The sequence below is a fragment of the Accipiter gentilis genome, chromosome 32, assembly GCF_929443795.1.
Source record: "Accipiter gentilis chromosome 32, bAccGen1.1, whole genome shotgun sequence".
Lineage (NCBI taxonomy): Eukaryota > Metazoa > Chordata > Aves > Accipitriformes > Accipitridae > Astur > Astur gentilis.
Genome location: NC_064911.1, coordinates 13,895,204 through 13,922,582, shown reverse-complemented (window position 1 = coordinate 13,922,582; position 27,379 = coordinate 13,895,204). Strand labels below are relative to the sequence as shown.

The window sequence follows — 27,379 nt, the reverse complement described above, 5'->3', positions numbered from 1 at the left end:
CTATTAAAATTCAAAACTTGGTTGAGTACCTGTATTTCACTCACTAACAATTTCATACATTCCTCATAGAAATTATGAGTTTCTATACACCAACCAAACCAGCTGCTCCAAGAGTAGGCAATGGCCTACTGGATTGCAGACCCATTTGGTTTATTGTGGGTAACTATGTACAAACCACGCTCTTAATCAGACACTGAACTACTGTTTTCCGCCTGGTTGCCTGCATCCAGTGTTTCTCCTCACAAATCAAAAAACTTGGTGTAAGTATTAACTGGACAAAAGAAAAATCACAAAACTCAGCCTTCCTGTAGGTTGCAATGCTTGTCGTGTCAGATTCCAGACAAATGCATGGCTTTTTTAGATACCTAGAAGATTTAAAGTCCTCTTCGAAGCTACTGCCTGTTGGGAAAGCCCAGGAGTACTGTTTTTCATCAAGAGAGTGTCAGGAAGTCACTAACACAGCAGAAAAATCTTCTGTATCTCCAAAATCCCATCGCACCCATACATTTAACACAAAAATGTTGACTTGGGTCAAGGTCCTTCAAGGTACAGAAACAAGCAAGCATTACAAGTCCCCATCCACAGACAAAACATCAAAATACCAACTTCAAAGATTTCGCAAACTTCCGAAGAGTTTTGCTTTGGGTATGTTTGACCGAGTTTGTACATGGCAGTTTTCAGCATCACTTGCAGACCTCAAACCATTTGTTTCCACCAAGTGCTCCGTGGCTCGCTCACGTTCAAACTACATTTTGGGAGGAACAAACTTGGGCTCATACACCATCTTCCACACGTTTCCTCTTGTTCACAACATGCCGTACATCCAGCCGCGCTTCATCTGGTTCAGCAGCAGAGCGCAGACCTGCTTTTACGGTGGATACCAAACACACCGTGAGACTGCCAAGTCTGCTGGGACGTCTTTGGCACACCGAGGGCATGCCAGCTAGTGCCAGGCCAGTGCTCCTATCGTTCAGCATGTTTGGATAGACAAGGTTTGAGCAAGACACCCTCACCCTCTGCTTAACTTCTTCCCCAGTAAGCCAATGGGCCCCTTTGACCTCGCACCAACATGTAGGCGCACAGATGGCCTAAGATTTGGGCATTAAGCTCAGGTCAAACCCTTGAGGAATATGCCCTCTAAAGCCACACGCACTACAACCAGAATTTTAATGCAGATTTCAAGAAATACGGCTTCCACCACCTCTCGCTCGCTCCCTCGCTCCCCAGTGGCTGTGGATTCATAGTTCCCTACGAACTTCCTTCCTCCTTCAATTGTGCTCGCATTTCAAAAGAAAACAAATCTTCAGACACCGCCTCGTCCTCCACCCCATCATACTCGCTCCCTGCTCTGAATTCCTTTTCCACGACTCGATTTCCACTCTGGGCACCCCACCCTCGTGCCTACACTTGCCCGTTGCAGTAGCCCACGGCAGCCAAAGCTCTGTCCTCCGTTCTCCCTCCTATCACTTTCTGCTGGCAGCCCCCTCTTCACGCTGCCCCCCGCTCACATGAGAGGTACCCAGCGATGCAGAGGATGACAGCGTGTTACCGAGCAGTAGAAACACCACAGTGTAATGTCTTCAGTGTTTTAAACATGCTTTTCCATTTTTGCACCACCACGTTTCAGGTTCAAAACCAGTATCTGGGTTTTTTTCAGGGTGAAAAGTAACCTGGCTTTCAGAATCACAATGGGAAAAAGTATTAGTTATTGGAAACGTGAAAAAGAAACATGTATATCATGAATAAATTCCCCCACTGGAACAAGGTGATGAGTATAGATTCCCATTTCAACACATGGCCTTGTTATTTACCACATTAAAAGCAATTTGGCTTTCTGATGTTACAATACTTGCATTTTTATAAAGGCAGTATGGGCTCTGTGACACCCAGACACCAACCCAGTGCTACCGGTTCTACGCCCAGGCGAGATGGAGGGGTTACACTGGCAAGATCCCGCATCTCTCCCTCTCTCCCCCTGTGTATTTTGGCAAGACTCCCTTAGTATGGCAACCGAATACCAGGCATATTCACTAGCCTAAGCAGACTGTTCCTTCTGAGCCTGCCCAACAGAAAACCACGCCATTTCAGCTGCGTACATATTCCACTCAGAGCAAAACAGGCACATTTGGTTAGTGTAACAATTTTTTTATTTCAGTTACTTTTTCACATAAAACTTTATGTAAGCTACAAAAATCGTGAAATGCAGGAATGGTATTAAAACTGCAAACTTAAAAGTTTTGATAAAAAACCACGTGTCTTTCCCTGCTAACAATGACCATTTAAAACGAACCGTATTTTGATGGATTCATTTAATAAACATACCATACACTTCTCAAAAATAAATAAAGAACAACATCAGAAAAACCAATACCATCAACAACATGAAGCATTTAGTTGTCTTTTTTTTTTTTTCCTTTAAAGACAGAAATGAAATTTCTAGGCACAGTTTTAGGCATTATAGAGGACACAGAGGCAATAGGTTAGTGTGCACTGCTCTGTACAAAAATACAGTCTGAATAAATTACATTGCTAGCCATAAGATTAGACTTCACTTACCAGTCAGTTCATTGCATGTTTAATAATATACAGTTACATGCTAATCCATATATATCATTTATATTTCAAACACATAGGTCTCTCTATATTTGTTTTTAAAATTTACAAAAGCTAAACGAAGTTGTGCAAGAAATCCAGAAGAGGTGCTAGGTACTTGTCAGCACCGGACGGTATACTTTAAGCTTAAAAAATACAAATAACTAGCCCTGCTTGCAAGTTTGCTATATATGTATTTATTCATATATATTTAGAAGAAAAACAATGGATTTGTTGTGTGAGAGAATCATCCTGCCAGTGAGATAAAGCCAAATAACTGAAATAATGGTAGCATGACACAAGCACAACATACAGAATGATTCATTTGTTGTATGTACACTCAAGACACAGATATGTAGCCTTTTTGTGGCTAGAAAAAAAAAATTAATCAGCATAATATTGTATTTACTTTTAGTTCAGTGCTGAGAAACAGAATGCTTGCCAAAATCGGCAGCGGTAAGGGGGAAAAAGAATAAACGGCAGTAGCAACATAAGCTAAAAGTAGGTACCTAAACCCATATACTAGATGCCCAAACGCAAAGGACCTGAGGAGTTTGAGAGGTGGGTCCTAATAGACCGCATTACCTTCAAGAGGAAAAGCGGGCGTTGAGACTGAAAATCAGATCTCTGACCCAAATACGAATGAAGAACCTTGTCTTCAGGCATTCACGTTTGTAAATTTTTTGCCTGAACACCTTTCATATTAACAGCCGGGTGACTTTCAGAGCGCGTGCCATTAATTTGCATATGCCTTAGGCCTGACAGTTGTTTTTACTCAAACTCTACATAAAGAAAAATGATTGGATAAATTAGTGGATACGATACGGGTTCAGCACTGTACCTTTTTGTCAGCACAGGTGAAGTGCCACGCAACGCCAGCACCAAAACACCGTCCTCCTGGAAAGGTACAGACATCTCACAGTGGGCTTCTCTATGTTAACCTAATTCCCATGCCAAACTACAATGTTCTCCATGCTGCTAAATAAAAGCAGAACTACACAGCTGTTCAGAAAGATACAGAGTTAACTATATACTGAATATCCGCCTTAAGTCAGTCTCAGGGAAAAAAAAGCAGAGTTACAAACGCTCTCTGGTGCCTGTGAAACACGTGGACAGAATTTTTCCTGCCATCCTTTTTGTTCTCCAGGCATCGCCATAAAATCCCTTCAAAGTCAAACTATCATTTTGCTCCATCTAATCTAATTAATCACCACTGGTCCTGGAAAGACTGCTGATATGGAATATTCTGCCATGGTAGTAAAAATTTAACTCCAGAGAGCCCCAGAGTTTTATAAACCATCTCTTCACGTCAGCAATACCTGAAGGCAGCCCTGTGGTCCCTCTGCGCCCTGCGACGGTGGCACAGGCATTAACACTGTAGATGTGGGCTCAACATTGAGTAATTCAGCAAGTCCCTTCCATGGCACCAGGAAAACCATTTGTAGAGAGGTGGATGTGCAACCCCAGCATACCTGATTTTGCAGAGGTCCACGTAGAATATATTTTAAATTTCTCCATTAAAAAAAATAGTTATTTCTAAAGATTAGAATTGTATAAAAATATGTTCATAATTAATCGAAAATATCCAAATAAGCAAATCGTAAACAAAAATAAAAGTGATGCGGATTAAATTCATGTAAAAGTTCTCCCTATTTTATCTTGGGTTTCATTTCATGTATACAGTCTCTGGATGTTTTTAAGTGGGAAACATACTAAGGAAGGAGTAATTAGATGTACATAATCATCAGCCAGTCCATTATAAACTCAGTCTTTAAAAACAAGATATTACCTCCTGTGGTGCTAATGTTTTAAGATGGACAGGATGGGGTCTCAGCTGTACTCTTGATGATCAGAGACACTCACAATCTAACTAGATTAAAAAAAAAAAAAAGGCAGTTTTTTCTTTGCAACAGCCTTAGAAAACAACTTTTAGTTAAGTACTAGATTACACATGGAATAGCGAGTACTTATTTCGTCCAGGTCTACCTTAACTTGATGTGAACTTTTAAGCATTTCCCATAACATAGAGCCTATACAAGGGCATATACAGAAGATAAACCATTTTATGTTTATTTTGTAACACCAACCAAAATTGGGGGTACCAATCCAAGACTCTCAAGAACGTGTTCAAAGTTAGTATTTTAACCACTGCATCACAGCTCATATTACAATTTTAAGATGAATAGTCTCTCTCCCTCTGCATTTATACTTGTACTATATATTTTCATTTGTACTAACAAATACGTTTCAAAAATATAACTAAACTTGTTCCATATGCATTCTTGTCATGATGATGTTCGAAAGTTAAATGGGTACTTCGGACAACTGCAACTCATTCATGCATTTTAAATGCCTCAGGGACAGACGAGGTCTTTTTTCCACTCCCCCTTACCTCCACCCTCCCAGCAAAATACTCAGAGCTGAGACAACTTCCAGCTACACAGTCAGAAGCACGTGTCTCCGCGTTTGGACTTCCTTCAACAATCTGCTACAGCTGGCATGGTGAAGTTGATTACCAATTCATGAAATCCTGTGAGGTTGGTGGCTTGGTTTTGGTTTTGTTTCTTTTTTTATTTATTATTATTCTCCCAGAAGACTGTTGAATGCAGATATTAGACAAGTCATTAACCAGTTACATTCACTGCCCTCAACACAGTCACTTGCAACTAATTCCTTAAGAGCTTTTTTGAGCAAGTAACAAGGGGCCAACACAGCCTATTGTACAAGATGCCATTGCCTGCTTATCAGACATCTGAATCCTCTATGATACAGGGAAACTTCTAAATGGAGCCTATACCAGCTGCTCCCCTGAAGGCAATAGCAGATGCTGGCATTGCATTCTCATTCCAACTGGTTTTCTCACAATGATCGTTGTCACGTAGATCCTTTTGCTTGTTGTCAGGAAAAATGGAGCTTATGTATCAGCAGCTTGCAGCATCTGCCTATGTAAGATCAGCAATCCTAGTGTTTGCAGTTCTTTTAAATGGTTGTAAAAGCTGGTTATAGTGTTCACACCCAAAAGGCAAAGGCTATTTTATCAACAGAGCAGACTGTTTGGTGCTCCACAAGTGTTCTAAAAAAACTGTGAGTTAGAAAAGATGGGGTAATCCTTTTGTTATTTTTCTTTTCATTAAATGATTCTAGTAATAGTCTTCATAGTTCTTAGGGTTCAGGCAATAAAGAATGGCACCCCCAAATGAAAATATAGTTGCACCCCAAGCCAGGCCATAGCCCCAGTTGAACTCATGGTATATTTTCAAGCTGACCGTTTCGATGAACTTGATTGGGTAAAGGACTAAGCTGCACACCTGAAGAACGACTGAAAGAGAAAAAAACCCACATGTCAGAAGCAGCCTTAATTAATTTCTATAAAACAAGGAAAACATCACATAACTGAAATTCATATTTAAAATGCTCTTGGTGCATTTTTAGCTTGTAAGTACTGCTCTTTTTGAAAAAAATATCACCTTCATTTCATTCACAGAGAACAGATTCTTCCACATTCCCTCGTTAATGAACAAATGCTATTGCTATGGTATAATGACAATCCTTCAGATGTCCATGAAATAAACAGTGAAAGCAATCTTTTCCCAATTCTTTTCTCTCTCCTTTGTATTTTATTTTGCAGCCATTACTCCCACCATAATAACAAAACTAAGATCACTTGTTCTACAGCTATTATAAATAAGTCAAAACAAGAAGCAAGAATAAATGAATATTAAGAAATATAGCTCAGAATCAAATCGTTTACTTAGCCTAGAAATAATTTGTTGTAGTAGGTGATACATATTTATGTTCAGTAGAGACTCACTAAATTACATATTTCATATGCATTACTGTGTACTGTAATCAGAATTAATGATATTGTTACACAGAATACCAAGGAATCTATAAAGTTTGATCAGTCACTGAACTTCCAACTGGCAAAACACTGCCTTGTATTATGAATTTAGGGGGTGTGTCAGAAATGCTTCATGATGAAAAAAAGCTAATAAATGAGACCAAATCCAAGGCAGTAAAAAGCTTAAAAATCATTACTTTCTACAGCACTGTCTCTGAGAGCCAGATCTGCAGCCCGATCCACATGTCTGCAGTGGAATTCAGCAAACCTGTTAATTACTGTGCTACATCAAAAAAAATCCCACATACAGTAACCTGAAAAGGAAAACGTACAGATGAAGAACCCCAATTTTCACAAGAAGGCTTCAGTTTCGCTGGCATCTTTTAAACCCAGGCGCACTGTTAACAGAAAACTGGGACAACAGTTTCCGAGGTAAGGTGAAAATTACACTTGGTTTGAAGACAAGAACAAGCGGTATGATGTATTGATTCTTCAGGCCTCTTGTTCTGCCACCCACAAAAGACTAAACATCACGGGAATGTACAAAACATCCTTCTTGCCCCTCAGATATGATATGGCCTTACGGCAATGCTCCCTTCCAGCATTTAACCCTAGCAATTTTTGAAGATTTTGGCATGTGAGTGCCTCTGCAAACTACCCCAGCCCCTGATTCCAGGCAGGGTGGGCACATCCACACAGTCAAGCACGTGCTTAAGTATTCGCAGGCCTGAGACGTACTCTGATGAAAGTTCAATGGTACGCAATGTGATGCCATAATAACTACTTCCTTTAACATTGACTGGGTCATTTTTTTAGTTTATTAGCTATTGTAAGAAGAACAAACGCTCTTTAGAGAATTGTTACAAAGCCAGAGCCAATATAAAATGCCAGCGGATAACAGAGAGGAAGACTACTTTGGGCTACAGAAGCCCTTCTGAAATTACACTGAGAAATTACAGGAAAATAAAATAAACTATATTCTCCTACTGCTTGAACATTTTGCACACTCCAAGTCTGTCATTTGCCTTTTCATTCCAACATGCACTCTGGCTGGGAATGGTATGGGGAGATGATTTCCAATGTTCATTACACCCTCGGTGATAACACTTTACAAAACACTAATTGGAAATTTCTCACCACCCCCCCCCCCCCCCCCCCCCCCCCTCCCTCCCCCCCCCCCCCCCCCCCCCCGACTACAGACTAGTCTTTGGACTCTTACTTGAGACTGATAATCTGAATAATGTGAATAATGTTTGGATAATGGATTTTCTGATGTGGATACCAAAATCCACAGGATTTTTTTAGTCCTGAAGTTATTGAAGTGTTACTTTGTGTTATTCCATTTTAATGTAATTTTTGTCCGCCAGCTCACAAAACACTCCGCAACACTGGAGAAATTTTGACAGGGTACACTAGGGGAAGCACCTACTCTTATGAAAAGATTATGCATTCCAATTCTGTATAACGAGAGCATCATTATACCCAAAACCACCTGAACATATGCGCAGCTTTCAGACACATCTTTAAGATCATCCAAAGTCAAAAAGGATTTCCTAAGATGAACGGAAATAAGCAAGTTTTTTAGTGGCTTCCTGAACTGGGGATGCAGCATCTGCTGAGTCAATACAGAAACTGCCTGTGTCAAGTGCCAACCAAGGAAGCTCGCCACCTTCCCTCCACCTAACATATGAAGTATGCTGAATTTTAATGTACAGATTGGACTTGTCAAAACAAAAACAGTGATTCTTTTGGAAGCAGAACATGTTGCTAAAGCAGCAACACCCACAACAGGTATTTTAGACATTTTTACAGCGAGGGTTCCTGCTTTTGCTGCTACTGGTCCAGCTACACTGTTGTAAAACTCAAAGGAAGTGCTGGCAGCCACTAGCCAGTGGAAACAACCACACTGCGTAACACTGTCATCACTTTGCACTATTTTTGCCTCCCGTCACTGTTTCTCCCTGTAGAGTGGGAAGGGACCTGTTTAGGCGAGAAACAGCAGTTAGGGGAGTTATGAAAAATGACCAGTATCACCCCAAAAGACATTAAAACCAATGCTTGCAACTACTGATCTGCTTCCGATGAATTTAAAGGAACTCTGTGCTATGTTGACCTATGTCAGGAAGGGTGTGTACTACCTGTCTTCAGAAGCACTAGTCTTTTCCCATAGGAAAAAAGGCTGCAAAAGAAATCTTAAAAAATTAATTTCCACTTCAAAATGCTTCAAAAAAGACTAGTCATCTCAAACTAGACTATTCACTTTCAATTTAGACCCATTTTTATGAGTAGCACTACGATGCCTGCAAGACAATTGCCCAGGAAGAGGAATACTAGTTTTATTCTACTTACATGAAATATATGCAATTATATGTACTCACCATATTAAACACGCAGAAATCACAACAAATGCTTTAAAACTAGGAAAATACAATTTCAGTCCTCTTTTTTTCCTTGTTCAAATGTTTGACTATAAGAGTTTTGCTGTCAAAACCCCCCCTTATGGTGTGGCTTTCTAATTGGTCTACAATCATAAAAATGGTGTCGCTGGCTAGTAAGTTCTGTATCTGTTCTCCACACCATCCCTCCTGCTCATTCACATGAGTAAAGCACTTCCTTTAAGTATTCTCCAAATACTATCTGCCGTCATTTTTTTTTACTCTCTCACCTGTAATACTTTCACTTAGCCACTCTTTCCCTAGCTTACATGCAAAAGCATCCTGTGAAACGTGTTAAAAGCTCACTAACCTCAACAGGTTATTCTTCTAAACATTGTTAAAATTGTTAAAACATAGCCCCAGAAGGCAAACGCCTTTTAAATTACGTTTTTTGTTTGCTTTTATGGACTTCCAACAATAACACCTTCTCTTTCTACCCCTAAATCAAGGCTCTGTTAGCAGTCAGTTATCTGGTAACCATATCATGAGACTCCTACATTGTCAAGTTTGTGAGCTTTGAGGATGCAGCTTTCAGGGCCAGTTTGGTTCATGAGCACTAAGACGCTCCCATCAAGTACATAAACTAGTGATCTCTACTAGATAAAAAATGCTGGGAAGAAGTGTATGAGCCAAGGTGGCTGCATGCAAAAGTGTCCTGCAACTGCCTCTCTCTATGCTCCACGTTTTTCCATTACCTGAGGTATTCCTGTTCCTCTCCCTGTTACACAGAGCTGACAGTATATATTTTAAATGCATTCACATCTGTTGATCACTTGCTGGATTATTCTCAGTATCTAGGCTGAATTACTTTTTTTTTTTTGTCCTTTTGTTTTCTCATCTCTTCCAGACCTAGTGAGTCAATCTTCTTCCTCACCTACAGAGTCGCTAACTGAAACCTGAAGCTGAGAAAAAAAGAAAAATAAATCAAAATAAATCAAAACTAGAAGAAAAAATGCCTGGAGCCAACTGTTCAGACTCTAAAGTGCCTGGAAACCATTCTTCCATTTTGTCCTTTCTCCCACATAGTGACGTTTTCTACCTGACACCCACACAGATCATTAAATGTCTCCGAGCAATGCATCCTGTGTCCCTCTTCCAGATGCAGCTGGTAGACTCCTAACCAGAGTCATAGAGAATATTTGGCAGATTCACAGGTCAGGGCAGGGTTTATCCTCAAAGATCTTCTGTGAAATCCACAGGTGAAGGTTTAAATCCATGGACAGTTGCATAAGGCACAAACTCCACTGTGCTGCAGTTTTTTTAACTTTCCCCTCTTCAGTAGGGGATTCTTTCCGTAATTACTTCAAGATATGCCAGTCCATATTCACCTCTAAAAATTAGTGACAACAAAGATAAAATCTGTAGGAAACGACACTAACAATGTCAGCATCAAATCCCCAAAGGATTCTCCTCAGTTTTGCCAGAAAATGTAGAAGAATGGGGCAGGCTGTCTTGGCCTCACCACCTCTCTACTTACATGCTTCAGGTCATGGCTATCTAAAATGCACATGCACACACACACAGAAGCAAAGGAAAGAGGTGAACACCACTCATGAGCTAAACCACCAATATCATAGAATCATACAGAACCATAGAATGGTTTGTGTTGAAAGGGACCTTAAAGATCACCTAGTTCCAAGCACCCTGCCATGGGCCAGGACACCTTCCACTAGACCAGGTTGCTCCAAGCCCCATCCAACCTGGTGGCCTTGAACACTGCCAGGGATGGGGCAGCCACAGCCTCTCTGGGCAACCTGTTCCAGTGCCTCACCACCCTCACAGTGAGGAACTTCTTCCTTACATCTAATCTAAATCTACCCTCTTTCAGTTTAAAGCCATTACCCCTTGTCCTATCACTACATGCCCTTCCAAAAAGTCCCTCCCCATCTTTCCTGTAGGCCCCCTTTAGGTACTCAAGGCTGCTATAAGGTCTCCCTGAAGCCTTCTCTTCTCTAGGCCGAACAACCCCAACTCTCTCAGCCTGTCTTCATCGGAGAGGTGCTCCAGGCCCCTGATCATTTTTGTGGCCCTCCTCTGGACTCGCTCCAACAGGTCCATGTCTTTCTTATGTTGGGGTCCCCAGAGCTGAAGGCAGTACTGCAGTGGGGTCTCACAAGAGTGGAGTAGAGAGGGAGAATCACCTCCCTCAACCTGCTGGTCACGCTTCTTTTGATGCAGCCCAGGATACGGTTGGCTTTCTGGGCTGCTTTTGCACATTGCTGGCTCATACTCAGTTTTTCATCCACTAATACCCCCAAGTCCTTCTCCGCAGGGCTGCTCTCAATCCACTCATCTCCCGACCCATGCGCAGGACCTTGCACTTGGCCTTGTTGACCTTCATGAGGTTGGCACGGGCCCACCTCTCAAGCCTGTCCAGGTCCCTCTGGATGGCATCCCTTCCCTCCGGCATGTCGACCGCACCACACAGCTTGGTGTCGTCAGCAAACTTGCTGAGGGTGCACTCAACCCCAGGAAAATATATTTTTCCTTTTTGATGCAAGTAAGCATTAAAACCCCCTACCCCCAAACTTTTGCAGTAAAGACTAGAACTAATTTTATGCAGAGGAGAATAGATTAAACTTTAAGCTCAATAGCAGGATTTGGGGAATTTTTTTCTTGGGGAAAGTTGTTTATTTTTTTAGTACAAACTTAACTATATACTAAATGAGCAATATGGCAAGATAGGCAGTGTATGGCTGAATAATTGCTATGTTACTACGCAATATTATGAGAAATTAAGTCAAAAGCCAAATAAGAAACCACTACAGAAATTCAATAATTCCATTTCCTTCAAAGTTAACTGCCTAGCATGCTTTATAACCTCAGAATTAATACTAAATTTTAAAATAATGGCACCAGGGCCTTTACTCATCCAACCAAGCAAGCAATGTGGCACATAGAACAAAAAGATACAATTTCCGCTCGGGAAATCTGATCCTAGGTTGCATTCATTTCCTAAAAGCAAATGAAACATCACCTATCAGTATCTCTTGAGCAAATAAAAGTGCATCCTGACACGCTGCGGCTCAGTCCAGGTACCATTATCAGCAGGGGGCAGCAGGAGCTTTCCCTGGAGTTTTGTTTCATCCCCGAATTCCCTGCAAATTCTGCACTTTTTATCTTTTCATATCCTTGTAAAGTGGCTTTTTTTTTTTTTTTTTTTTTTTTTTTAATACATCCCGAAGACTAGGTTCTGTCATCCTCTTCATTATGGGCTATCAGAAAGGGGCTTAAGCTGCTGGCTCCGATGCAGATATGAGTGACATGATGAAGGCAAACCAGGATGAAGGTTTGGTGAATCTCACGAGGAACAGAAACATCCGTGCTGACTAAGCCCCAAAACACCAGAATGTACAAAAAGGACATGATTCAATACTGTAATTACACCTCACTGGACCAGTCTTAGAGACAAATCAGATTCATAGGTCTCCCTTAAGATTTTTTGATAGTTTGTATAAACTGTTCCATTTTCATGTTTTTAAAACCAAATAGGGACTACACTGTGACAGCTTGTTAAATTAATAACTAAGTAAGCAAGCTGACACAATGAAATTAATTCCTCATGGCACAGGGACATATATAAACACCTTGCAACCTAATCCTATTTATTTTCACACGTAGGGCTTCAAGGGTTCACCTTCGGGCATTAATTTTCCCATTTTAAAACTGTAAAAGGAAGAACATTAAAATAACAGAAATGGCTTTGCATGAAGAATAAAAACGGGGACATCAAGCAGCATAAAGTCACAGATTTAAAATGGCACTTTTGAGATTTATCCTCTGTAGTTTCCCCCACTGCATGTACTTCACAAAACAATAAATATAATGAAAATAAATAATTGTTTATGAAGTAAGAATAGTGCAACTGCAAAAAATTATTAATGCTGTGCAGAACCGGTATCCTGAAAAACCTCACCGGAGTTAACACAGAAGTAAACCAAATGCCTCTGAATTAGTATGCAGAACAAGACATGTCTTCCTTCACAAAAGTGAAGCGTCTCTCATGAAATTTTTGTGATGGCGCTGGTAATCTGCTTACCTGCAGCAAAGAGCATGACTGCAACCGGTCTGTAGAACCGCCTCCGAGATCCCACGCAGATAGAGATCAACCCAACCAGGAAAGCTATGAGAATAATGGCAGCACCACCCAACAGCAAAGCAAGAGTAGCTATCTGCCAGTCTGGGGGAGGGGGGGGGGGGGGAGGAAGGAAAAAAAAAGAGAGAGAAGGGAAAAAATAATACAATTTCAGTAAAACAAGCCCATAGACCTGACAGGAAGAGCAGAATATGAGGAACACAGAGGCTGCATCAAGTCTCGGGTAAATAAACAACTGTGCTTTGGATTTCTTTTCTCCTAATTAGCGAAACACCTTTATACAACAGATGCAACTCAGGAGCAAAGTGCCGCAACCTCCCACATTTTTTAAAGGCTTAGTTGGCCTCATTGGGATTTTGGCTCGAGTAAGACTGAATAATTTGGTCCCTTGGTTGTTGTCCAATTGAGAATGAGAAATTGAGGCTGGGTCACGATTAGCTAGCGTGTTAGCTGACCCCAGTCTGTCATAACTTTCTCACAGAAGAAAGTCAAACCCGTGCTTGAGCTGATTAGGATGACATAGGAAGGGAAACGCATGGAGGCTCATCATATACACCTGTCACTGGGAAATTACCAGGGCCACATAATATGCATAACAATAATAAGGTAAAGGAAGGAGATGCTCAAAGGGGGGGGAAAAAAAAATCAACACTAAAAAAAAAAAAAAAAAAAAAGGTGGAAGTCAAACCCTTGTAAAGGCAGTAACAGTCATTAGATGCAGAACAAGTCAAATCCGAAGTTCATTTTAAAACGTCAGTTATCCTGAAGTGCCAGTTTTTCTTTTATTTCCCCAACAGCAACTTTTGGATTTGGCCCAGTGTATTTCCCAGTTATCTTCATACACAATGGATGCAGTTACAAACAACATCCTTGCAGCCTTACATCACACAAACCAAAATCCATTTGCAAGCTGATGGCCATCAGGGGCCCATACAACATCCAAGATCTAACTTAAGAGCTTCTGTAGGATTTTAGAAAGGCACGGGCTTTGTGCTGTCTCTCTCTGTGAAAGGGTACATAAGACCTTGTCTCTCTCCAATAACGGGCATCAAGAAGAAGAATCAGATCACTATTTACTGTTTATCACTACTATTTAGTAGTTCAAGGAAGATGAGCCAAAATCAGCTTGTGGGAAAAGGACTTATGGATCCAATATATCTCTCATTACTTTGAAAAATACTAGCACTCACATGATATTCGGAATAAAATGTCCAAATGCATTACACAGTTCAAAAGAAAATAAGATTATTTCCAAAATAAATTTAGAGATCTTAAGGTTACTAAAATAAGAAGAAAAACCAAAAAAACACATTATTTTTTTTAAAAAAGCAAAAGTTAATGTTTTAAAAAACAGTACATCCAGTTTCAAGAGGGATCTAATCTGCTGAAGATACTGACAGTGCAGCTATGGAGTTTAGAAATGGAAGGCTGGCAGCTATTATCACCAAAAAGCCTTCATATATTATATGGAAAAGGATGAAGGAGATTAAAAGAAGAAAGTGAATAGAAGAGCTATAAAAGCATTGCTAAAAAAGAAAGTTATTTTAAAGGTGTGTTTGTGCAAGTACACACATTTATTTTCATTCTTTTTAGAAATCCAGGCATGTTGTTTACTAATACTTTAATTACTAAGTACTCAACCTTCCAAGCTATTTTACTCCTTGTTTTCTTACTGGACCAAAACCCAAGGCTGGGAACAATCTCTCATTCTCCTACCGTCAGCATGCAATCTCTAATGTCAGTTTGCTGTGTGTCCCCCTGCTTTACTATTAGTGGGATGGAAATATGATTTTAGTTATGGATGGGAACGTTATGAAGAGTGGGCTTCAACGTTGACGTGATCCTTCAGAAACACCAAGTGGTTATTGTACTGATGATTTAGAAAGTATTCTTCCACTATCAGAGTGCATTACAGATATAAAATACAGAAATAAACAAACAGAATGGACCACTTTGGAACAACATGAAAGGAATCCTTGCACTAGAAAATTACACAGATACAAAGACTGGACACATAAATCCATATTGCCCCAAAGTTAAAAGCCAAACAAAATTGATGAAATAAATCAAAGTGTCAGATGGGAAAACTCAGAAACTAAGATTCTTGAAAGCCACTACAAATAATAAAATATTAAATGTTATCTTTGCATTGATCAGATGCCAAAGTCTAATGCAAACAGAAGGTGTGCAACATTGGAGTAGCAACTAAATGGAAAAAAAGTTGAGTATCCTATAGCTTTCCAAAACCACATTGGCAAGACCACCAAACAAGTGAAAATAACTAAGGCAAAGAAGATATAAGTGTGGGGTTAGTATATAGTTTAACTTCCAGGACAGATATATGTATGGATTTTGGAAAGGTTAAAAAATAAACAAACTACCTTACTATAGTACTGGCGTGGGAGGTAAAAGGACAAATGAGTGTTGGAAGACACCTACACTCCCAACTAAAAAAGAACTTAGTTAAACAAAATTAATTTCTTGAGAACGAGATATGATGTTGACAGTAGGACAAAACCGAGACTCAAAGTTCCTCACTACTAGCTAAGGATCAGGTATTGAACGTTGTGCTCTGGGACACAATGTCTGGAATTGCCTCTTTATTTTAGCTCCAGCCTCCATTCACAGGAGCATACAATGCTACCAGCCTTTGCCTTGAGCTGCAGCCGAGAGGGTTTCTGGCTAAAGAACATCATGAAGGTCAGACATTAGTGCACAAAGAATACTGGACTGCATTTTCCTCTACTGCCTACCATGGAAACTACATGTTTAAATCTCCTTGTCATCTTAGAAAAACCTTAACTTGCAATTCTGGAGGCCATTTGATCTGGTGACAAAATAAAGCTTACGTTGGATTAAAGAAGTAAAATCTTCTGCATGGGCCTTCTACTTAACGGCAATTATTTTTTAAGAAAAAAAATCAGGCCACTGGACCTTATACAAAAGAAAAGAAACATCCAAAGAAAACTGAATCACTACCACTGAGGGAAGAACATCCTGTAAGTTAGATAGCTGCAACAATATAACAGCATACAGCAAACAGTTTTCTACAATAAAAACCTGTAGTGTTCCTTGGGCTACCCAGGAATGATTTATAACACACAGCATCAAAATGGGAATAGCAGATTGCTCTGTTACATAGTGTTACTGGTACACAGAACATAAACATCATAAGCCTACTTTAGAGTATCCAAAATATGCTTGCGCCATTTCTAGGCACGCACCAATCTTGCAAATAAGTTACTATACTCGGTTCAGGAGCCTCAGCAGTTCAGTGAGACTGCTTGTTCTCATAGAGATAGAAACATGCATAAACATGAGCAAAATGGGACTGTATAGATGATAATTATTAGTTTCCTGGATTCAAAACACAATTTGGTTACACTTTAAGAATGCACATCAGTATTTTTCAGTGTACATCGCTACAGTTTATTTACACTACACTTCCACTATCTAAGAAAAATGTTAGGAACAAGTAAAATCACACTCCCACAAATCTTAATAAACTTTTAGATTTTAAAAAGTACTGTCATCTCACAGTCATGCCCAAATTAAGTTGCTTTCTTGGTTTATAACTGTAGAGCCAACAGAAAGCATAACTTCAGATATTTTGAGTGTTCCATCATTTTAGACTATGTTACAAATTACACTGGTAATACCACCTATCCCATCCAAACAACTAGAATTAACACTTTTTTGACAATCGTTAAGTCACTTGAGACTGATTTCTTAAGAAAAGCTTCACTTAATATATATTATTTTTAGGTCTGAAAATCCAAACATGTTTTTGTACTGCACAAGAAGTATCACAACGTCTATAACCATGGGAAATACATACTACAGTTCTGATGGTATGACAGTGTTTGCGTAACAATCTGCCTATTAGTTTAGGGATGTGGATTTCAATATTTGTAAATAAATATAAATATGAACCTAGGTACTTAACACATTTTCAAAACATATATGGTGTAAAATTTATTACAGTTACAATCTTCAGTAAAAAAATAAACAAACAAAACCCAAACCATGATGATAATGTTTCTTTTCAGTTAATTCCTCATATGTAAGTCAGTGCCTTTTTCTAAGGACAGCTTGGTCTCATTGGCAATTCTGCCTGTTTTTTAACGATACTGAAGCACAGTGTTAATGGCACACTGCAATGTGTGATTCTCCTCCCTTCTTCCCCCCAGATGAAATTACCTAAGGCTTTAAAGCTTAATTTTTAACTAAGAGCAGCTCTCTCTGCTCTATTTCTTGGACAAAATAATACTTCAGTGCTAGGATAAAACCCAGAAAAGCCACAAAAGAAGGAGAAAACATCTCAAACTTCTGAAATGTTTATTTTAATAACTAGGTCATTTTTTAACAGAAGAAAAAGCAATGCAAAAGGCTAGCATTGTCATAGATTTCATGCTTTCAGCAAGTTCCCCCCAAATTAAATCTTACCTACATTGTATTCTACAGTAAAAGAAGTGGTGGACATAAAAACATACTGTGAAATATGTGGGAACATTTGTGTATAGGGCTCTTTCAGATACTGCAAGTGAACTGAATGAATCTCTTAAGAAACAATCACGTATTCCTTTCTTTCATATAATGGTTGCCCACCACGTTCTCTCCTCATAGAGGCTGAAGTAAGAAAATGCATGCAGCTGTCACACCATGAAGGTAAAGACTGACCACCTTCTAGCACTAAACAAAGCCTTGGTAAGAAACAAAACACAGTAACACTCTTAAGTTTTTCCGATTCACTGAAAAGCTTCCACTTATCACGTACCTGTCCTCAGCCAATAAATATTCTTTTCTTAGAAATTGTAATATAGCATTTAAATTCAAGAATAATGAATTTGAAAGAACATGTCAAGTAAAGCATAGAAAGTTGAGGCACCCACGCATAAGAAATTGAATATAACCCACTGAATGTCATAACAATCAACTAAGATAAATAAGATAGCAAGAGATATTCCTAATTGCTTCATATTCAAAACTATTTCTAAGTTTATAAACACCCATCAATTTAGCCATCAAACAGACAACAAAAGTTTAAAAAGTGTAATGATTATATAAAAACACAAGGTAGAACCTAGTTTCTAGAAGTGCATTTGACACATGATCAGTAAGATCTCTTCTTTCTTCAGCACAATCAGGTGCACAGACTTCTGTGGAAGGCCAAGCTCCGTGGAATTCAGCAGAAATACCGAGGTAAAATAAGGACTGCAGCGGCCATTAAGTTCTCACATAAAATTATTCCATGGAGAAGTCAGTCCTTTGGAACCTCAACGGAGCCAAAATGATGGTTTTTAAGGAGCTGCTCAGACGAATTCTGCTCCGGATGAAGGGGTTATTTGCTAAAGCTGGGAAGCCCAGTGTTCATAAATTACTCAGTCCATACTCCTCTGCTCTTGTACAGCCAGCACAAGTACAGTCTTTTCAGACTCTGTAGCATACATTTCTCTGCACACCGCAGAGAGAAGCGCTTCCTGGCAGGATCCATACAAAACTTCCAGTAAGTTGCTCAAGCCACAGCTTTCCACAGTGGAGCCTTATACAAAAATCACAATAAATAAATGAATAGTTTCTGGTCATTGTCCATTTGTATAGTATGCTTATTACTGCCAGCTGCTGCACGGACATACTCTGGCTTTTACGTTTTCTTTTTGTTTTAGGTATTGAGAATAAGATTTTTCTAAAGTATGAAAATGACTTCTGCGTGTGGATCCTCAAGTCACTTTGACACTTAAAAAGCGTTGCCAGAGCTGTAGGAACCAGCCAGCTGTGGCTGAATGCATAATTTCCTTAAGACAGAACTCAAATGCTCTACACCACGTCTTTCTTCTGAAAGCCACGAATTTGAACATGTGAAATAACTACGTGAGGTCACATGTATGTTAAAAAGCAGCTGTCTGTGGAAGAGACAAAAGTATTTTCTACTTCTTCTTCAACAGGAGATTTACATACTGAGCGATTGCCTGAGAAACTGGTCTTCATCCACAAGCAGCAGCACGAGGGACAAAGCCCTCAATAACCCAAGTCTTACACAACACAGGTGGGCTTAACAGTGAGGCTTTCTCATAGCTCTAATTCACCAGGATTTTGACAACACCCAAACAGAAATTTGAGCATTTTGTGCTGGGTGCCAAAATCCATAAGTACCTCCTAAGGATAATTCAGAGGCTCCACATAAGGCGTCAGCCACTTTCCATTTACCATTCGAGACGCTTGGACGATGATTTAGTGTTCCTGATGCTGAGTGGACAGTCATTTAGAGGCAGTCAAAGAAAGAGAGAACAAGCACAGAGACATGTCCAAAAAACAGCTAACTGGAGCAAGCCCAGGTATGCCTGTGTCTTGCCAAGATGCAGAATGCTAACGGCTAATGATGGCAGCTGACTAACGAAGGAGGAAAGGTAGACGGCTCCTTAGCTGCAACACACCATGGGCTAGACAGCTTCTCAGAAACTGCAAGGTCTTTGCTTCCCAGCTCTGGCTCCAGACTTGAACCTCTGCCCCCATTTCACAGAAGAACTTCTTAACTACTAGGGTAGACTGAAACTACTCTGCTCTTCTGTCTGCTGGAAAAAAGCTGAGCGTGAGATCTATGGGGTCCGTGAACAAATAGATACGAGGGAATCCAAACCTGAGCCTTGCTTTGACGTGCCCCTTACCTAACTGCTCCCTTCCAACTTTCCCGTGCTGTTTCCGTACCTTTCCACCAACGTACAAAAATGCTGAGAGTTACTGTAAGGCAGCCCAGACTCAGGGCTCTCTCACCTTTGAGGGAAAACATCCTTAGCAGTCACCTACAGAGCTGCTTGACCTCCTCCTCCCTTTTCCTTTTCTCCACAGCAAGGTGACCACGATCAGTGGGGAAGAGGCCAGCTCCGTTCCAGGCAAGGTAAGGGCCTGCTGGCAGGATGCTCCGGGCAGTGGGTGCTCTACCACCTACCCTCCTCAGGGAATGATGTGCTTGCTAAGTCCGGAAAATAATTAGGCAGCTGTTGTGCAGACTCTGCTCACCTTTCAATGGCAAGCAGAGCTCCCCTGCCTTCCACCCAAAGATGCCACTGAGCGTGGAGGGCACAGTTTGGTTCCCAGAGAAGCGAGCAGCGCTCAAAGCAGAAACGGTCTCAATTTCTCAGGATGGCGTGAACAGCAGTTTTGCATAAAATACAGACTGCATTAATCTGCCCGATGTCTCTGTTTCAGTTGCTGTGTTCATCAGACTATGTGTGGACCCGAGACTGCTGGACTCGAAGTTTCTGTGTGCTTCGACATCACCGCAAGTTTTATTTCTCCTCTCTACAGGAGATCAGGCTGAACAACAAAACCAATAAAAATATGGTAAACAACTCTGCTGTTGTGCAGAGGAGAGATTTTGCAAGACAACAAGATGGTTTTATGCCCGGGGGGGGTTACAGATATATGAGCAACTTGAAACACAGCAGGTGCTTGCTCATCTGCCCACTGACACACATCTCTCCTGAAGATTAAAGCTTACGTTCCTTATTTATACAAAATATATATACTTTGGGGAGGGTGTTGTACAGCTGCTGAGCCACGGGCTGCCTTTATTTCTAAAATCATGGAGTAAAATCCTTTAAATGCAGTGCATCTTCAAATAAAGAGTTAAATGGTGCCATTATATAGATCTTTATTTTATTGTTTAAGGGCAACATGCGTTGCACATCACTTTTGCCAACAGAGGACTTCCAAGACAAGCAGAGCATTACAGAAAATCATGTAATCTATAATTCATTCACAGAATAGTACAGCATGTACTCAGGCATTTCGTCCATTGGATACACGGCATTCTTCTGAGATTAGCTCACTACTATGTTATTTTAATTAGTGGATATTCATTCATTCATTCAATAAAAAAACCAAAACGCACACACTCACAACTCCAAGAACCTCACAAAACCCTGGAAATCTTAGAATTATGTCATTAGGAGAGAAATGTGGGAGATGTGTTATACAAGCTTTTCAAGAAAAGCTCACCTTTTCTGACCTCTTCTACATACACTATCACATTTTAGCAATCTGAAGAAGGAAGAAGTACGCTTCGCGTTGGAACAGGAATGTAATTATTTCCCACAGTTACCGATGTTCTTCAAGCAAACTGGCAATCTTTTGCAATTTTCAAAACTCACTCCATTGTTCCTTGAGAAAAACAATTAGCATTTAAAAGAGTTCAAGGAGTACTTCCCATCAAAATGATGGCCTTTATGTTACAGAACTGGAACAAGGAAAAACACATGAAGCAATAGAGCTCGATAGACTTTACCCCACCTCCTGCTTGTTACCTTGAATCTTGCGTGGTCACAACTCAGTAACGGAGGCAAGGTTACTCTCTGCATGTTTCTAAATATAAAGTCTCATCAAATATTTAAACCACTTATAGTAGCCCTAACACAAGGAACATCTTTTAACTTACTGGTGCAAGACTTCTTTAATTAATAAACAAGACTTAAAGCAACGGGATACGTTACTGATTTTACAGTGGCAATGAACAACAGCAGTAACAACAACCCACTAAGGCTAGAAGTCTTCCTTCCCGCGTTACTTTTTTTAAAGAGTATTATCAACGATAAGGCGTATGGTGCTCTTGACCTGATCAGATAAACTCACACAAACTTCATGTATTACACACCAATGTGCTGTAACCATGTCTCTTAGCCGGCTGGAGAAGGGTGGCTGAAACGGTAGCCTCCATCATACTAAAAGTTCCAGACTACCGAAGAGGAGTCTTAGATCTGCTGCTCCCACGGACCATGGCCTTGGGAAGTCTGAGGCTAAAGTAACTGGTCCATTTGTAAAAGAGGGAGCATACCTTAGAATATTCTATCTGGGACTACTGTGAGGGGTAGTTAACAAAGTCAAGGCATTCTGAACACATTGAAGGAGTCAGGTAGACATCAGGCATAAACTGAGTCTCAGTCACCATAGAATCACGGAATAATTTAGGTTGGGAAGGACCTCTGGAGGTCATCTAGTCCAGCTTCCCCCAGAAAGCAGGGCCAATCTCCAAGTCAGACTCAACTTCCAAGTTAGATCAGCTTGCTCAGGGTCTTAGATGCTGAGCTTGAAGTAGTATGGCTTTTGGTTTTATATCTACCTTCAGATAAAGCGTTGGGGATGATTATTAAAGAGACTAATACGCAAAATGACAGAGTACAGTTTTCAAAACCAGGAGGAATGTTTTATTAATTCCTCCTTACATCATACAAGCCACTTTGTCTTCAGACTTAGAAAAATTACATCTGTTGTTCTTATGTTATTTTACAGCAAACTATCAGCCTTTCTGAGCTTTTTACAAATATGTATCAGCATCAGCTCTGAGCAATGATCCAGATCTTCTAATGAGGAAGCTGCTTTTGAGCTAGTAATCTCCCCTTGGAACAACTCCTTAGATTCAAAACAAGCACATACCATCCAAGACTATTGAGCCATGTCAATTCAGATATCTGCATCTAATGTATAATTAAGGTTAAACCCCTTCAAATGCTACTGAAAGAGCAGCCTCTGATGCTTTTCTTAAAAAAAGAACACATTAGAACAGAATTGTAAGCATAAAACTAGACTCAAGTTGTTCTACTGCACTATGCTGTAGGTTAAGCTTACCTTTATGGCTTGTTCACCACTAAGTTTAAACGTGTACCGAGACCCTGTTGCTCTTACTTCCTTGAGAATGTTTTGTCTTTCAAGCATTCATGGACAGTTCTTAACCAGTATAACATTCTTAAAGAAAACTGAACGTTGCACGAACACATATACAGGTTGTTAAGTAACAAAGCCATATACCCCCATTCACCAGAATGAATACAGTTAATCAACACAAAACCATTCAAATGTACTTTTGTATATGCTGTTTTCACAATAAACTGAAATGCTGCAAAGGATCCACTGTTTCTTATGAATAGCGTACACATGTATTGAAAGCAAAATACACAATCTTTACCTGCAGATCAGATTCTATGGAACCATACATGTCTTCCATGTCACATTTGTGTATCTTTGATTTAAACAACTATAATGGCTGCAGTCTATTGCACAAATTCAAATTTACTGTTATTAATTCTGCAGGAAGAAGGCAACTACCTGTCCAGGTACAGACAAACCAGGCAGTTGCACATCAGATGCATTTAATTTTAGGCGGATGCTGTGACAGAAATAAATATTCATACATAACTCTTAACTCTTGATAAATCTGTAAATGAACCATCACAAGTGAGACATAATCCACTTCAAATGAGGTCTGAAAAAAAATTTTGTTTAAAGACACCAAAGGAACACTCCAAACCCTGTAAGTTTTTTTTTCAGTGTAGCACATGAGTTTAAAATACAGCTGACTTAAAGACAACTTGTGCATTAGCCAAGTTAAGCTTTGATCATAGAAAATAATTTTATGCCCAGACAGCTGGTGAAACTGTAAAGCAGCATTGCTGGATCTCAGGATTTTATCATGAAGCCTTCCACACTGGCAACCTTGTTAGTTTTTCAGCTCCTGAAATTGCTATTAGTGGGAATTTTAGAATTTCATCAAGGGATGAGGGAGATGAGGGATATGCAAGAATACCTTCGTAGCTCCTGCAATTACTGGAAAAAAAATTGAACAGGTGATTTACATAGACTCTATAGACTAAAAAAAGAAGAAAAGCAAATTAAGATGAGGTATTTTATAATCTTCAGGTTTCTAAAAATTAATTTGACTCACTACTTTACATACTTGAACCATCAACATTGTGAAGTACTTACACAACTTTCAAAGCAGTATGAGAGCAAAGGATTGCTTGCAAGCTATAAAAAAAGCCCTCAAAACAGTGAATGAATGCAGGAACACACACTCTAAGCACTAGCAACGCTCAAGGAAAACTGAGGGATTATTTCCTGCTGTAACAGCCAATGTAATCACGCTCTGTACATTTCCTTCTGCTCTCCACCAAGTTGCCCTTTTGATAGCAGTCAGGGGTCCTACATCTAATTACAACAAAGGTTTTTAATTAAACCTCGAATATGCTTTAACAGCTTCTGGCATGAGCTTGCCCTTGATGGTGCCACTTGAGGTGCTCTCCTTCAAGGGATGATGAAGTAAATCTCTTAAAACCATGGGTGAAGATGCCTTTTTCCTGTGCGTACTACTGCTTTTCACAGCAGCTACAAAGCTGCTTGCACCGGTATCAAGCTAAAAGAGCTTTCCCTGTGGGAGCTCTCCCTGTGGGAGCTCTCCACTATCTCCAAAATATACTGCTTGCTAGATTCTTGAGGTAGGAGGAAAGCACACTGAAAATATTGAGGCAAGCACACAAAATGGATTAAAAATTAGCCCAATCCAACTTGGTGAACTTACTGGGAGCATTCCTAGTGACTTTAAGGGGAACTGTAACACACTAGCAGAAGGCAAAGGCAGAACAGTACAGTTTCTCATATTTCAGGTCTCCTCAGAGTGCAGCATTGTGTGCCAAACATGAGGAAAGCAAAGGGTTTATTCCAGTCACCTCAAATAAAACAATCATTCACTTCTTCCCCTGTAGCTTGTGAAACCTGGCTCCACTAGACTGGAAAGTATCCGAGGAAAATGAGTAAAGCTCATTCAAGGAACTTGAATAAAACTGAACAGGCAGGTATTTTTGCACAGGATAGAAGAAAGCACCAGGAGAGGACAAATTTTCCACACACAGCATCCGACAAAACTACATTTCATTCCCGTCCGTCCTCACCCATTCATCTGCCACCTTCTCATAAACAGACAGGTGACCAATAAAGCAATGAGAGAGATTTGTGTCCTTTTACGCTATTCCATAAGCTGCCCTGCTTTTCTTAATGTTCCACTGTGTGTGTGTGTGTGTACACACGCATGCGTGGCGGGGAGGTGGATCGAGGGGGGAGACCAATAAAGTGTGTGTGGAGATGGGGGGGGAAGGGGGGGGGGGGGGGATCTGAAGCAGGTTCTCATTCAAGCCATCTGAAAAGTCTTCCTGCAGTCAAGGGGATACTATTTCAGGAGACAGGGAGAAGGGGCAAAGGATTCACGTTGCTAAGGAGACACGTACAAGCTGACATTCCTACATAAATTTCCATTTATACCGGGGAAGGAAAAGAAAGCTCTCCGAAGTTTGTGTAGATACCCTGGTAACTGATTGAAAGCGACATTTCTTTACAATTGGTTTTGGCATCATATGATTCAAAACAAAACACCAAACAACATTTGAACCCTCAAATATTACTCCACACAATGACAGAAAAAAACCCAAGCCCAGCAGCAAAGGAAGCTGTGCAATTTCTACTCAAGCAGAGATCAGTTATTTCCAAGAACCTAAACAAGGATTTCAGAGAAGCAAGGAATAAGGACAGCATCTAGAATATACAGTCAGCCCCTTGCCTTCTTTCCCAAAACAAACATCTTGTGCCTGTACGATTTACCCAGCCGGAGAGCCCAGTGATCCAAATGGATGATTTAGCAATGCAAGCGTGTGTGGGGGGAAAACAGAGACGGGGAAGAAAACAGGGACGGAGGGGGAGAAACCGGCTGGCTTCATTTTTCAGTGTTTCTGTTGGGACTCCAGAAGTTGCTATCAGGCATAAAGTAAATAAAACAACCCGTGAAAACCGAAACAATTGTGGTACTACAGAAGAATTTACTGAAAAATATTCAACAGGCAGCTTGTTTATATCATTCACAACCCGCTTCCTAAGTACTCAAAGCAATAGTGAAATGACATTTAAAAAAAATATATAAATAATAATCTATGACCAAAGACCTAGAAAGCTGAAGAACGAATGAGCATCAAGAAATCAAAGCAGGGAGTGTGGCAAGAAGGCAAAGGAGTATGAAAGACGATGGGAAGCTCAGGACCTGCTAGAGAAAGACACACACAAGCACAGGCAGGGGGATGGAGAGTCCAGGCGTCCCCACTCGGGACAAAATAACACTCGGTTTGGGTTTAGGAAGCCCCAACTTTTCAAGACTAGTGACTTCGGGGGATGGGGACGCGCTGGGGGGCGTGTGGGGGGATTATAGGATACTTGATCCCCAACAGCTTCTCACTCTGAGAGCTGCCGCCACACGGAAAAATAACCGAAACTAGTCCAAACTCGGGGTCTTTTTGTGAAAGCACCGCCGAAGGCGGATCCGAAACCCGCCGCCCCTGTCGCTCACACCAGCCAACCTCCCGCACCTCTCCCGCACCCTCGACGATCTCGCAGGCAGAGGGACGAGCCCAGCACGGACCCTCCGTGTCCGTGTGTGTGTCCCCGGCCCCCAGCAGAGGCTACTCACGGCCAGAGACCCCCGATGGGGACGGACGAAGCGGCTCGGAGGGCGGGAGGACAAAGGTACCGGGGACTTTTCCCGGTGGCCGGAGCGGGGAGTAGGGGCGGCAGCGGGCGAGGAGGGAAGCCCGGGCACGGCTCCGGTGCGGGGAAGGAGGGGACTGGGGCACAGTCCCGGAGAAGGGTGAAGGGGAAGAGGCTGGGGGAGGGCACCCAGGGCACTGGGGGGGGTTAAGTCAGTGCCCGGGGTGCGGCCGAGGTGGGGGGGGGGGGGGGGGAATAAGGCAGCAAGGGGCGAAGGAGGGACGGGGCAGGGGCGGAGGGGAGCGAAGCCGGGAGGGGGACGACGACACACCCGACACCCGTATCTCACCGCTGTGCAGCGTCGACTCGCAGAGCCAGCTGTCCAAGTTGCCGGGCTTGCGGCAGGACTCCCAGAGGGACAGGTAGTACTGGTGGTCCGCCGTCACCCAGGCGGGGCTCAGCACGGCTCCCAGGTCCAGGCACAACGCCAGGAAGATGCACACCAGCCCCACCAGCTTCAGCGGGGTCAGCACAGAGACGCGCACCTCCTCCATGCCGCTACCGGCCGAAGCCATGGGGCCCGGAGGGGAGGAAGAAGAAGGAGGAGGAGGAGGAGGACGCGCTACCGCCGGCCCCGAGGGGAACAGGAGCGAGAGCCCAGCTCCGCGCAGAAGGGGCGGGAGGAGGGAGAAGCAGCGAGACCAGCGCTGACTAACGGCGGGGAGAGGCTTTCGCAGGCGGCGGGCAGCGCCGCTCCCTCCTCCTCCTCCTCCTCCTCCTCCCCTCCGCCGCCTCCTCCTCCTCCTCCTTCTCCCCTCCGCCGCCTCCTCCTCCTCCTCCTCTTCCTCCTCCCTCGCCGCGCTCCCGCCCCGGTGTATCAGGTGCAGCAGCTCCCCCTAGTCCCCCCGCCGTGGCCCGGCCCGGTCCGTCCCGACGCGCTCCTCCCCCTAGCCCGCCCCTACCAAGAGGGAAGGAGGGGGGGGGGGGGAAGGCCACCGCCCGGCCCGCCCCGGGCCGGCCCGGCCCGCACTCCGCCGGGGAAGGAGGCGTGAGCCGCCGACGCCCGTGTAAGCGCCAGAGCGGGGCGGGGGCGCAGCCCCTGCCGGCTCCGCCCCGTCGGGG

General features: G+C 41.9%; 1 protein-coding gene across 1 annotated transcript; it reads right to left on the bottom strand.

Annotated features, from left to right (window-relative positions):
- Positions 1 to 2,136: 2,136 nt before the first annotated feature.
- Positions 2,137 to 27,033, bottom strand: TMEM47 (transmembrane protein 47). The gene is made up of 3 exons (XM_049835193.1): positions 26,607 to 27,033; positions 12,908 to 13,048; positions 2,137 to 5,911 (listed from the first exon to the last, which is right to left on the bottom strand). The coding sequence occupies exons 1-3, from the start codon at positions 26,830 to 26,832 to the stop codon at positions 5,733 to 5,735; spliced, it is 546 nt and encodes a 181-aa protein (XP_049691150.1). The 5' UTR covers positions 26,833 to 27,033; the 3' UTR covers positions 2,137 to 5,732.
- Positions 27,034 to 27,379: the final 346 nt, after the last annotated feature.

What these genes read in the sequence shown, in the direction of transcription:
- TMEM47 (XM_049835193.1), bottom strand. Translation starts at nt 26,832, where the DNA reads ATGGCTTCGGCCGGTAGCGGCATGGAGGAGGTGCGCGTCTCTGTGCTG. An exon ending in CGAGTCGACGCTGCACAGCG is followed by an intron (nt 13,049 to 26,606) that starts GTGAGATACGGG and finishes CCCCTCCCCCAG; the next exon opens with ACTGGCAGATAGCTACTCTT. An exon ending in AGTCATGCTCTTTGCTGCAG is followed by an intron (nt 5,912 to 12,907) that starts GTAAGCAGATTA and finishes TTTCTCTTTCAG; the next exon opens with TCGTTCTTCAGGTGTGCAGC.